The sequence below is a fragment of the Rhincodon typus genome, chromosome 24, assembly GCF_021869965.1.
Source record: "Rhincodon typus isolate 14 chromosome 24, sRhiTyp1.1, whole genome shotgun sequence".
Taxonomy (NCBI): Eukaryota; Metazoa; Chordata; class Chondrichthyes; order Orectolobiformes; family Rhincodontidae; genus Rhincodon; species Rhincodon typus.
In genome coordinates, this window is record NC_063355.1 from 31,383,174 (window position 1) to 31,396,771 (window position 13,598).

General features: G+C 42.3%; 1 protein-coding gene across 3 annotated transcripts in view; it reads right to left on the reverse strand.

Moving 5' to 3' along the window:
• Positions 1 to 338: 338 nt before the first annotated feature.
• The window catches only part of crybb3 (crystallin, beta B3), a 23,768-nt gene continuing 10,508 nt past the window's right edge, over positions 339 to 13,598 (reverse strand). For all 3 annotated transcript variants that reach the window (XM_048611167.1, XM_048611168.1, XM_048611166.1), the window contains exons 5-6: positions 3,215 to 3,357; positions 339 to 652 (exon numbers count right to left, since the gene is read on the reverse strand). In XM_048611167.1, the coding sequence (XP_048467124.1) occupies positions 475 to 652; positions 3,215 to 3,357 (321 nt within the window). In that variant the 3' untranslated portion in view covers positions 339 to 474. The remainder of the gene's footprint in view (positions 653 to 3,214; positions 3,358 to 13,598) is intronic.

The window sequence follows — 13,598 nt, forward strand, 5'->3', positions numbered from 1 at the left end:
TTTATAACTCTTTTAAAAAAGATATATTCAGAGTTCATTTTCTCACCTCTCCCCTGAAAGCTCCAAATGATGGAGGGAGTAGCATGGTGACTGGTATTTTGCCCATTTGTCATGTGGCAGCCTGGACAGCGAGCTGTTTCTCAGGTGCATCACAGGAGGCCAGTCTCGTGCTCACACTCACACACCCATACACACTCAAAATTCCCAGTTGGGATCACCGGATAGTGATCAGAGTAGGATACTCTTTTCTTCCTAGTCAGAGTACTGTAAGTTTTATTTTTGTTTAAAGAGGAAAAGAAACAGAAAATCCATGTGAACAAATATAATCATGTAAGTTGTTACAGTCAGTCACCATTTTATTTGTAGCAGTTTTTGTTTTACAGCACAGGGATGAACGGCCTGCAGGTTCTACTTCATTCTTTTCTTCTTTGCAAACCTTCTGCCCCTGACCTCAGGGTTTTCCTCCTGTCTCTTTCAGCTGCTGGTTGGAGTGGACTGAAAGCAGCCTTGTTTGTGCCACTGCATATCACGAATACGGCGGATAGACTGGATTAGGGGCTGGTTAGAATCCCATTCATTCCAATGTTTATAGTCCACTTTTTCAAATACATACTGGGGTCCTCTGTAACCAGGGTACTGGTACCCTACCCACCTAGAGGTTAACAGAATAAGATATCATTACGTCTTTGTTGGATATCAGGATAACATTCATTATCTTCCAGTCCTTAGCTAAAGCAGCTTCTGTGTTGGTGAAACTTCTAGATAAATGAAGCAAACCCATGCTTGCTTTACTGAACTTTTTTTTTTGCTCTATCCTGTTCAATTCAGGAACCATACAGATATTTAATTGCAACTTACCAATAAGAAGCAATGTTCACAGGAAGCAGGTGAGCCAATTCCAAGTTTTCAGCTTGTAATTTTCCATCTGTTCAAACTAATGGATAGCTCATCATAGATACTGAGTTTGTGATGCCCAGCTACTTATAACCTGTCAACACCGATCCTTGACAGGGCTGCAGGATTACAGATTGAGTTTCTTAGATTTAATGTTTTAGTAATTCCCAAATAGATATGGATTCCTGAGTCAAACTGTTGAAATATTCACAGTCTTCATTTTCAAAGCATTCATTGTACCCATCCATCACTTCTAGAACTTCTGCAAGAATTATATCTAATTTATCCACTAAAAAACAGTCAGGTACAGTTAAAAAAGACTTATTTAGATCTTTGTTGTTACTAACCATGACCTGGCTATCTATTGCTTTTTTAATCTCTTACATCCCTTTCCTTATGCCTTGCTTTGTGGAGGAGACTTTTCAGTTGGGCATTGAACAGGTACTTACTAACATGGCATTCAGAAGGTACAAGTCATTTTCAGGTCTGGAGCATACTGACGTTGCTTTTGGTAGGCGATAGGTGCCAAGTGTGTCCAAAACCGTTCAGGAGCAAATGTGGCCAGCTATTGAACATAGCCAGTCAACAGGGAAGTTGACACTGTTGGGACTAGCACTGAAAATCTAGCTGAATGTATCCTTGAAGGTTTCATCTACAATTTCATGCTTCTAATTGACCCATGGCTGCTCGAGGCCCCCCAGACAGATCCTTCACTGCAGAGTCCTGCCTCCCTGCACCAACCAGAAAATAACGAGATGCTTCATCAATTAGATGATGCTCAGCTTTGGATCAGACAGCCTTATTCTCCATCATCAGTATCTTTACAGTTAATAAACAATTTTTGAAAAATGCCATAGTTATCTGCAGAGTTATTCACACGAGTTTCCAGGAAATAAATCTGTAACTTCTGTAACTCCTAGCTAATTCTTGACAGATGACTACCCTAGTTCAGGAAGGGTGTGTGGGAATGGGGTGACAATGGGTCAGCAATGAGCTGGAAGAGTTTTGATGGGACAGGAGGATTATTCTGATTCCTCCTAAAAAACTTACTTTTAAATTTGTTCACTGGATCATGAGCATTGCTGGATAGGTCAACATTTGTTGCCTATCTTTCATTATCCTTGTGAAGGTGGTGGTGAGCTACATTCCCTCTAATTTTGTTTTCTTCTGTGCAGGTCTCCGAGGTCCAAAACTGGAACTCCATGCTGGGAACAGTGTTGGCATGCTAGTCAGCATATGGGGATCCACCGAAGAGCTGCACAGCTTAGTGGAAATGGTGGTGAACCACCTTCATGTACCACTGCAGTCCATGTGGTTCACCCACAGTACTGGTTGGAAGGGATTTTCCAATTAGGACGTTGACATAACAATCATGAAAGAACAGCAAGATAGTTCCAGGTCAGGATAACATGTAACTTGGAGGGGGAGATGGAGGTGGTGTTACTGTGCATCTGTTACCCTTGTCCTTCTGGTGGTAGAGACTGTAAGTTTTGGAAATTGCTTTCACAAGAGTCTTGGTGCAGTGGTGGTACACAAAGCTGCCACTGTTCATCAACGGTAAAGGGAATGAATGTTTAAGCTGGAGAATGGGATGCCAATCAAGCAGGTTGCTTTGTCTTGGGTGGTGTCAAGGTTGTTGGAGTCATACTCCAGGCAAATACATCATTTCTGCAATGATTTGGAAGAAATGTGACAGGTCATAATGCATTCTTCACCCAATTCTTCTCAATAATTGCAATTAGGGTCTTACACTGACATAACACTTCAATTTTCATATTTAACTGGCTTCCTGCACATTCACTCCCTTTTGATGCCTTACTGAAAGTTAATTTGAATGACCAAATGTGTCTCCACCGAATGTCCACCATACCACCCATCCTGAGTTGCAACATTAAGGGATCTACAAAGTCACATCTCTTTGGTAAGCATTACATCATTACCACTCTAAAACATCATTTTTTTTTAATGGTACAGCTTTGGCAGACATCCTGGTAACAGGTAACACCACTCCTGGATCTTTTATCAAATTCTCACTATGTTTTCATGCTGCTTTTGTATTTGGTCCAGGATATAATTTGTGCTGAAGTGTTAATACTGCAGCTCCTCAGCCCTCATTTTTATATGTTTACTGTTTTTAGTTCTATAATATGGGTACTGCAGACTGGATAGAGACAGGTATGGAGTAAATCAGGAAGAAATGTGCGTTACACATTAGTCTTTCCAAATATGTAGCAAGAGATCATCAAAACAAATGTATTGACACTACCTGACAACTTGCAGGAAATTTCAATGATTTAAACAGTGTAAGGTGTTGTCTTACGTTCCATTGATGACTTTGATGCTGCCTACTCTATTCTGGAATCCATAAGCCCAAAGGCTGGGAACATCATCTTCTACAATCTCCATCTTCCTTCCATTATATTCAGCTAACTCAAAGAGATGGATCTTGTGCTCTCCACCGTCCTGAAAGAAAGCAAAACAATGAATAGGATGTAATATTGAACACAAGATTCAGATGTCAGAAGGCAATATGTCGGTTGTGATCCAGAGAATCTAGAAGTTGTCTCAAAGAGTATTAGTGTCATGACAAGGAGTTCAAGTTTAAATTCCAGTCTTAATTGTCATATTTGTGACAATAATAATCTGAATGTTCACTGGATCATTAATTGAAATTTATCAAAATGCTTCACAAATAGAAATAAATGGTAATAACAAGCTGAGCTAAAGAGTGAGAGATTAGGAAAGATGACCAAAACAAAAACGTGTGAAGATAGAGAAATTTAGGGAGGGAAGTGTCTGAAGAACGTGTCACAAATTGAGGATGGGGCAAAACAAGAAGAATGCGCAAGAGACCAGGACAAGGAGAATTAAAAGGATGACATAATAAATGTAAGGCTGGATGTAGTTAATGAAATAAACTCATGAAAGGCCAGGAAATTTAAATTTGTGTGCGTGGAAGGCAAACTACATCAATGAGGACAAATAATCAACATTATTTTCTGCTGTATCCTGTTTTGTCTGTTAATTTTTCTCATTTTTCTTCTTCGTCTTTTTGCTCCTTCCTTTCAACTACCCGAGTATAATTTCCGTGTCCCTTATCTTTGTGATGGTTATATGTGGATTTATCCTGTACTTCTCTTCATTAAAATCTCTGTATTTCCTTGGAATGATGTCCTTAGATGCACCCCATTTTGCTTTATACAAGTTCAGCATACTTATTTTACCCTGCATGCACATTGTATTTGGAGACTTCCCCATGTTTATTTGTGAAACAGTTGAATATTTTTCTGCCCAGTTACCTTCGGCCAGGTCTCTTCTTATTTTGCTTGTGTCTTATACAGTCAGTGTGTGGCTCTCTGTGTGTGTATCTACTTTCATTGTCTTGCACTATTTTTTCCAATGAATGTTTGGCCCTCCCTGATAAACATTCTTTCACCTCCGTTTCTTTTCCATTTACAGAAAGTCTTCTTCAGTGCTTTTCTTGCATATGTGTTTCATTTTAACTGTAATTTTCCTCTTCCATATGTGTAACTCTTGTTGCTTGTTCTCAGTGTGTTTTCCTCTCCTCCGTTATTTCTTGGTTTACTTGTTGTTTTCATTTTTCTTGACTTTTGCTCTGAGTCTTTCTGTGGGTTTTTAATTTGATATTTCTTTGTGTTTGCCTCTGTTTCTTCTTCTCTATCCTATCCTGATGTGTGCATATTTTGTTTTGAAAATATATCCTTTCCTCTCAATATATGCCTTTCTGCCTATTTCCCATGATCTCTTTCTCTCATACATACGGTAAGACTCAAAATATATGTATATGCTTGTATCTGAGTCTCTCCCTCATCACATGTTTCTCTCATATTGACAGCAATACACAATCTCACTGCATTAGGACTGGCACATTATGAGATCTTGCCTGGGCCCTGAGCTCATTTGGAAAGTATAACTCATACAATCCCTGAGGGTTAGCCAACCAAGATGTCCTGGGTTAGGGCACGTAATTCCTGCTGTAATTGAAGGTGAGAACTAGTGACCTGATATTCAAGCACACCTGCCTTCTTTCTGTCTGCCTGAACACCTCCACCAAACCCACAATGACTATTGGTAGATCCAGTAGATTGCCTGTTTTGAATTGGGGTTGGAACCAATATAGTACGTAGGGAAGAAACAGAAATTGCTGGAAAAGCCCAGCAGGTCTGGCAGCACTTGTGAAGAGAAATCAGAGTTAATTTTTCGGGTCCAGTGACCCTTCCTCAGAACTGGATACCTAGGGTGGAAGTTTGCCCAAAAAATTCTACATTGCCAAATCTCAGGAGCAAACTGCAGAATTGTATTCAACAAAACAATAATGTAGAAGATTGAACAAATGAACACTTGGCTGGAAAAATGATGCAGCAAGGAGGGCTCTGAATTTCTGGGGCAGTTAGGATCTGTGCAAGATGGGCAGGTTACATCTTAATAGGACTGAAGCTAATATCCTTGTGGAGAGATGTGTTGGTGACATTGTGGAGGGTTGAAACTAGCTTGACATGGGGATGAGGATCCAAGGGAGGTTTCAGGTAGGAGAAAACCAAAGTTGGTTATCGTAAGAAAGTAGAAAGCAGCAGAATCAAATCCTAGAATTGGCCTAGATCAAATTTTAAAAATACAGTGTTAAAAAGGCAGAATTAAAGGCACTTTCTGAATACACAGAGCGTTCGCAATATGATAGGTGAATGGAAGGCACAGTAGATGTACATGGGTATGATTGAATTACCACTTTAGGGACATGGCTGCAGGGTGACAAACACTTAGACCTGAATGTTAAACAATTTTCAACATTTAGGAAGGACCAACAAAAAGGAAAAGGAAGTAGGATAATATTGATAATAAGCGATAGGATGAGCACATTAGTGAGAAAGGATCTCTGATTGGAAGGACAGGATGTAGACTCAGCAACAAAAACAAAGTTGCTCAAAAAGCTCAGCCGGTCTGGCAGCATCTGTGAAGGAAAAAACAGAGTTAACGTTTCGGGTCTGATGACCCTTCTCACCGGACCCGAAACGTTAACTCTGTTTTTTCCTTCACAGATGCTGCCAGACCTGCTGAGCTTTTCCAGCAACTTTGTTTTTGCTTCTGATTTGAGTGTCCACTGTTCTTTTGGCTTTTATGTAGAATCAGTAAGTAAAGTAAATCTAATCAAGAGCAATTAGGAGGAACAAGGTGGAAGTTGGCTGGTGGGGTTGGGAAAAATATATTGAAAGGTTTGAGGCGGGGGAGAGGCAATGGTGCAATAGTCCAGTAGCTGGACTATTAATCCAAGTTTGAATCTCACCATGACAACTCAGCAAAATTCTGGAATGAAGTCTGGTGATGACCATGAAATCATTGTCAATTCTCATATAAATCTACCTAGTCTTTTCAGAAAAGAAAACTGCTGTCTTTACCTAGACTGGCCTATTTGAGACTCCAGACCCACAGCAAAGTAGTTGACTCTTATCTGGCATCAAGTGCTCAAAAGTCACAAAGAAAGGAATGAAACTGAACAGACCACATGACAATGTTTAAGGCACTGGAAACTACAACCACCTTAGCCCTGTTGACCCTGCAAAGTCATCTTTACTAACATCTGGGTCAAATCTAGGACAGCTATCCCACAGACCAGTCAAGTAACTTGACATAGTTATACTTATGGAATGACATCTGACACACAGTGTCCAAGACACCATGATCACCACCATGGCTATGTCCTGTCCCACCAACAGAAGCCCAGCAGAGGTGGTCGCCCAGTTTGTATACGTCAGGAGGGAGTTGCCCTGGGACTCCTCAACATGAAGTCTCACTGCATCAGGTCAAACATGGAAAAGGAAACCTCATGCTGATGAATCAATGTTCTTGCCTGTTAAATACCATTTGGAGAAAGCACTGAGAGTGGTAAGGGAGTAGAATATACTTTGGATCACAGCACAGATGTTCATCACTAACAGTGGTTCAGCAGCAGCGTCACTGATGGAACTGATTAAGTCCTAAAGGACATAGCTGCTGGACTGGGTCTGCAGCAAGTGGTGAGGGAACCAACAAGGGGGAAAATCAGACTTGACCTCTTCTGCTTATCACAGATGCACAAGTCCATGACAGTATCTGTTACTGTAACCAGTGCACAGTCTTTATGGAGACAAGATCCTGCCTTCACATTGAGAACACCCTCCATCATGTTGTGTGGCACTGTCACCACGCTAAACGGGATAGATTTCAGAGCTACCAAGTGTCCATAAGGCACTGTCAGCCATCAGCAGCAGCAGAATCTTACTCCAACACAACCTGCATACTCCACTCTACCATTACCATTAAGACAAGGGATCAACACTAGTTCAATGGAGAGTGCAGGAGAGCATGCCAGGAGCAGCACCAGGCATACCTGAAGATGAGGTGTCAACCTCATGAAGTTATAACACAGATCTATTTGCATGACAAACAGCGTAAGCAGCAGGTGATGGACAGGGTTAAAACATTCTACAACCAACAATCAGAACTAAGCTCTGCAGTCCTGCCACATCTAGTTGTTAATGGTGATGAAGAATTAAATAACTCATTAGAGGAATGATCCTCAATGATGGGGGAATGTAGCACATCAGTCCAAAAGATAAGGCAGAAACATTTGCAAATCTTCTGCAGTAAAGAATTCTCAACTCTCTGAGAGAAGAAATTCCTTCTCATCATCTATTTTAAATGTTCGACCACTTATTCTGAGATTATGCCCTCTGGTCCTACACTCTCTCACAAGGGGAAACAACCTTTTTGCAACAACCCTGCGTGGTCTTCTAAGAATCTTGTATCTTTCAATAAGTCCGCCTCTCATTCTTCTACATTCCGATGAGTACAGACCCCATCTATGCAACTTCTCCTCATACAACTGTCCCTCCATATCTGGTATCAGTCAAGTGAACCTCCTCTGGACTGTCTCCAATGTCCATACAGATATATCTTTCCTTAGATAAGGAGCCGCAAACTGTTCACAGTATTCCAGCTGTCGTCTTACTAGTGCCTTGTATACTTTTAACAAAACCTTGTTACTTTATACTCCATTCCCTTTGAAATAAAGGGCAACGTTCCATTTTTCTGCTGAACCTGGATGCTAGCTTTTGATGACAAACTTCAGCAAATTTGATTCACTCCACATGATGTCAAGAAATGGTTCGAGGTATTGGATACTGTTAAGGTTGTGAACCCTGACAACATTCCAGCAACAGTAGTAAAGACTTATGCTCCAGAGCTTGCTGCACCCATGCCAAGCTGTTCATGGGCATCTCCAATACTGGCATATGAACAACAATGTGGAAAATTGCTCAGGTATATCCTGTACATAAAAAGGAGGACCAATCCAATCTGGCCAATTATCGTCCTGTCAATTTACTCTCAATCACCAGTGAAATGTTGGAAGGTGTTATCAACAGAGCTAACAAGCAGAACTTTGTGACACTCAGTTTGGGTTCTTCCAAGGCCAATCACCTCCTGACCTCATTACAGCCTTGGCTCGAACATGGACAAAAGAGCTGAGTTCAAGGCAGCAATTGACTGAATGTGGCATCAGGGAGTTAGAAAACTGGAGATAATAGGAATTAGGGGGACAGCTCTCCATCGATTAGAGTCATCTAAGTGACAAGTAACATTTGTTAGTTACTGGGACAAACGTTGTGGTTGTGGAGGTCAGTCATCTTAGCTCCAGGAGTTCTCAGAATAATGTCCGAGGTACAACCATCTTCGGCTGCTTCTTCAGTGACCTTCCTCCCATTGTAAGGTTAGATGTAGGGATGTTCGTTAATGATTGTACAATGTCGGTTAAATGTATGACTCCTCAGATACAGAAGCAGTCAATTCCAAAATGCAGATAGACTTGGACATAGCCTAGGTTTGGGTTGATGATAAATGTTACTTGTCACTTAAATGCCAGACAATGACCATCTCCAACAAGAGAGAATCTAACGATCACTCTTTCACATTCAATGGGCATTACCACCACTGAATCCTCCATTATAGAAATATCGAAGATAGGAACAGGAGGCGGCCATTTGGCCCTTCTTGACAATCATGGCTGATCATCTAACTCAATAGCCCATTCACCCCAAGTGCTATATCTTGTCGCCTCTTGAATACATTCCATGTTTTGGCATCAACTACTTCCTGTGGTAACGAATTCCACAGGCTCATCACTCTTTGGATGAAGAAATGTCTCCTCATCTCCGTCCTAAATCGTCCACCCCGAATCCTCATACTGTGAACCTTGGTTCTGGACACACCCACCATTGGCAACATCGTCCTTGCACCTACCCTGTCCAGTCCTGTTAGAATTTTATAAGTCTCTACAAGATCCCCCCTCATATGTCTGAACTGTGGCAAAAACACTCCCAGCCTAGTCAATCTCTCCTCATGCATCAGACCCGCCATCCCCAGAATCAGCCTGGTAAACCTTTGCTGCACTCCCTCGAGAGCAAGAGCATCCTTCCTCAGAAAAGGAGACCAAAACTGCACACAATATTCTAGGTGTGGCCTCACCAAGGCCCTACATAACTGCAACAACACATCCCTGCTCCTATACTCAAAACCTCTCACAATGAAGACCAACATACCATTTGCCTTCTTTACCGCCTGCTGCACCTGCATGCTTACCTTCAGCGATTGGTGCACAAGGACATCCAGGTCCCATTGCACACTCCCATCTCCCAGTTTACAGCCATTCAGGTGGTAATGTGCCTTCTTGTTTTTGCTTCTGAAGTGAATAATCAACATTGTAGGAGTTAACCATTAACCAGAAACAGAACTGGACTATTGGTGATTATAACAGCAGGTCAGAGGCCAGCAATTCTATGTGGAGTAACTCACCTCCCGACTCCCCAGAGCTTGTCTGCCATCTCCAAGGAGTGTGATGGAATACTCACCATTTTCCTGGATGAGTCTAGCTCCAACAACACTCAAGAAATTTAACACTATCCAAGATAAAGCAGCCTGCTTTACTGGCACCATATCCCTCCCTAAACTAAGGATGCTCAGTTTCAGCAATGTCTATCAGCTGGGAAGCAAAGGAGGTGGTAGCATAATGGTGAGAATGATGGCTTTGTAATGGTGCAGATTTGACAGCAGCTTGTGTGTAGTGAGTTCAATTCCAACCTTTATTGCTGCCTATTTAACACAGCTACAGTACTCTGTGAAGTGCTGGAATAAACACTATAAGAAGATATGATAGCGCTGGAGAAGGTGCAGAGGAGATTTACCAGTATGTTGTCTGGGCTGGAGAGTTTCAGTTATGAAGACAGATTGGATAAACTGGAATTATTTTCCTGAGAGCAAAGGAGACTGAGGGGTGGACATGGTTGAGATGTATAAAATTATTACTAAGGAAGGTTCAGTAGATGTGGAGTTTTTGGATTTATAGAAGAATTTTGACAAAGTCCCACACAAGAGGTTACTACACAAAATTCAAGTACATGGGACTGTGGTAATATACTTGAGTTGATTGAGGATCAGTTAACAGGTAAAAACAGAATTGAAATAAATGGATCCGTTCTCAGTTTGGTGGGCTGGCACCAGTGGGGTACCATGTGGAACGACTGTTCACATTCTTTATCAATGATTTTGATGCGGGGATTGATTGTCATGTTTCAAAGTTTTGTGTCATCAGCAAACTTGAAGGTAATGTGAGTTATGAGGAGGATCCAAAGAAACTTCAAGGGGATTTTGACAGACTGAGTCAGTGGGCAAGAACATGGCAGATGGAATATAATGTGGATAATTGTGAAGTTATCCACTTTGCTAGGAGGAACAAAGGTGAAAAGCATTTCTTAAACGGTGAGGAATTGGAAAGGGTTCATGTCCAAAAGTGTTCTTGTTAATAAATCACTGAAAGGGGCAATGCAGGTGCAGGATGGTGTTGCAAGATGGCAGCACAGTAGGACGCTCCTGCCTGAGACCCTGTGCTCCGCATGTCCTTTTTCTTTCTTTCTTCTTTTTTCAACCTTTCTTTTTTACTTCTTCTCTCGCCTTAGCACCAGAGCAAGTCCCTGGAACAGCGAGCCCCGGAGCAGCGTGTGGGCTGTGAGCCCTGGAGCAGAACGTGGGGAGGTAGCGACCAGCATGGGGGAGGCAGTCCTGGCTCTTACCTTGGAGCAGCTGAGTGCCAGGACGGAGTGAACTGGAGACTTGGAACAGATCGGGGACAGCTGTTGGACTGAGGTGTGGTGCAGGTGGTCTGAGCATGTGTGGAGGCCATGTGCTGAGTTGCTACACTGTAATGTCTATTTGAAATTTCGTACCTTACTGCAATCCTTTAATGATGTCCTATTTATAACTTACTTTTCGACTCTGTAAGTAATGCAACTATTTTTATCCGCTGCTGTATCCAATAACTGTACTTAGGTACTTGTACCTACGACGTTGCCATAAGAAGGCTGACATTGTAAAAGCTTTTCATTGTACTCCTACAATGGAGTACACGTGACAATAAAAGGATATTGTGTTAAGAAATAATTCAGAAAGCAAACAGTATGTTGGCTTTATCACTAGAGCATTTGAGTACAGGTACAAAGAAGTCTTGTTTCAATTGTATAGGCCATTGGTGAAAGTGCCCTGTGGAACTGTACACAGTTCTGGCTTCTTTGCCTAAGAAAATGTGTGCTTGTTACAGAGGGAATGTAGCAGAAGTTCACCATACCGATTGCTAGGATGGTGGGAATGTTTAAGTAGTGAGATTGTGGAATCTGGGCCTGTCATCTCTGAAGTTTAGGAAAAATGAGACGTTGTCACATTGGGATTTATGACATTCTTACAGGGAATGACAGGGTAGACATGGTTAGGATGCTTCCCTGGTTGATGAGTACAAAACCAACAGACATAATCTCAGAATAAGAAGCAGGTCATTTAGGACTGAGATGAGGAGGAATTCCTTCATTCAGAGGGTGTTGAATATTTGGAATTCTCTACCTCAAAGACTGGTGGATGTTCAGTCATTAAGTTCAGACAGATTTAGATTTTTAGTCACTAATGACATCAAGGAATATAGAATGAATGTGGGACTATGGCACTGAGGTAGATGATCAGCCATGTTTTAGAATGGTGAAGCAGGCTTGAGGGGTTGAATGGCCTACTCCTCTTCTTATGTTCCTAAAAGATATGGGCATCATGACTGTCATGGTGAGATTATTACCCAGAACATTTCCCAGGATTTCAATATTAGTTCAATGATATAACACCAGCTCCCCATGTTATCACAATAAACTAAACAGCTTAATCTGTAAGAATATAAACATCACAGAAAATCAGTCATTTTAAGCTGCTAAACAGTGCATAAACGTGGTGAATCATGAAGAAATGAAATGACAATTCATTATTTGACCTGTTAATATACATTCAGATAATGTTGGACCTAAAATAAAGCCTGCAAACTATTATTGAAAAAGCACCAATTCAGGAGAATCTGTCTGCCCGACATATAAGCAAATCAATGTGCAAGGGGTCCCTCCATGAGTAGGGTATCATGGAATTGGTCTTTCTTTCAGGCATATGTGGTTCTCACTCCCTCTTGTGTATGTGCCATTTCTCTTTTTTGATGTGTAATGTGTATGTATAATTATTTATGTATGTATACATGCATCTCTCCTTTATTGTGTCTGTCTCTGACAGTATTTGATGTGTCATTGTTTCTGTCTCTCTCATTGTTTGTTCTTTCTCGCTAACCATGTCACTCATTGTTCTTTTTCTCCTACACTGTGTACCTGTTCTCTCAGTGTCTCTCACTCTCTCTCATTTACACTGTTTGCGTTCTCTGTCCATCTCTCTCTCTAGATGAACATGTCTGTCATGCAGACATGACATGACGGCGCCGCCTCGTGCTCCCACGAGGAGCTCGAACAGTTCATCCACTTCACCAACACCTTCCACCCCAACCGTAAGTTCACCTGGACCATCTCTGATACCTCTCTCCCCTTCCTGGAGCTCTCTGTTTCCATCTCTGGCAACCACCTGTAAACCGATATCCATTTCAAGCCCACCGACTCCCGCAGCTACCTAGAATACACCTCCTCCCACCCACCTGCCTGCAAAAATGCCATCTGCTATTCCCACTTCCTTCGCCTCCGCCGCATCTGCTCCCAGGATGAGGCATTCCACTCCCAAACATCTCAGATGTCCTCGTTTTTCAAGGACCCCAACCTCCCCCCTTCAGTGGTCGAGAACGCCCTCGATCGTGTCTTCCGCATTTCCCGCAACTCATCCCTCACACCCCCTCCCCGCAATAACAACGAAAACAGAATCCCCCTTGTCCTCACGTACCACCCCACCAACCTCCAGATCCAACGCATCATTCTCCGGCACTTCCGCCATTTTCAATCCGACCCCACCACCAAAGACATTTTTCCCTCCCCACCCTTATCTGCTTTCCAGAGGGACCACTCTCTCCGTGACTCCCTTGTCCGCTCCACACTCCCCTCTAGCCCCACCACACCCGGCACTTTTCCCTGCAACCGCAGGAAGTGCTACACCTGCCCCTAGACCTCCCCTCTCACCCCCATCCCAGGCCCCAAGAAGACCTTCCACATCAAGCAGATGTTCACCTGCACATCTGCCAATGTGGTATACTGTATCAGCTGTTCCTGTTGTGGCCTCCTCTACATCGGGGAAACCAAGCAGAGGCTTGGGGATCGCTTTGCGGAACACCAACGCTCGGTTTGCACTAAACAACTGCACTC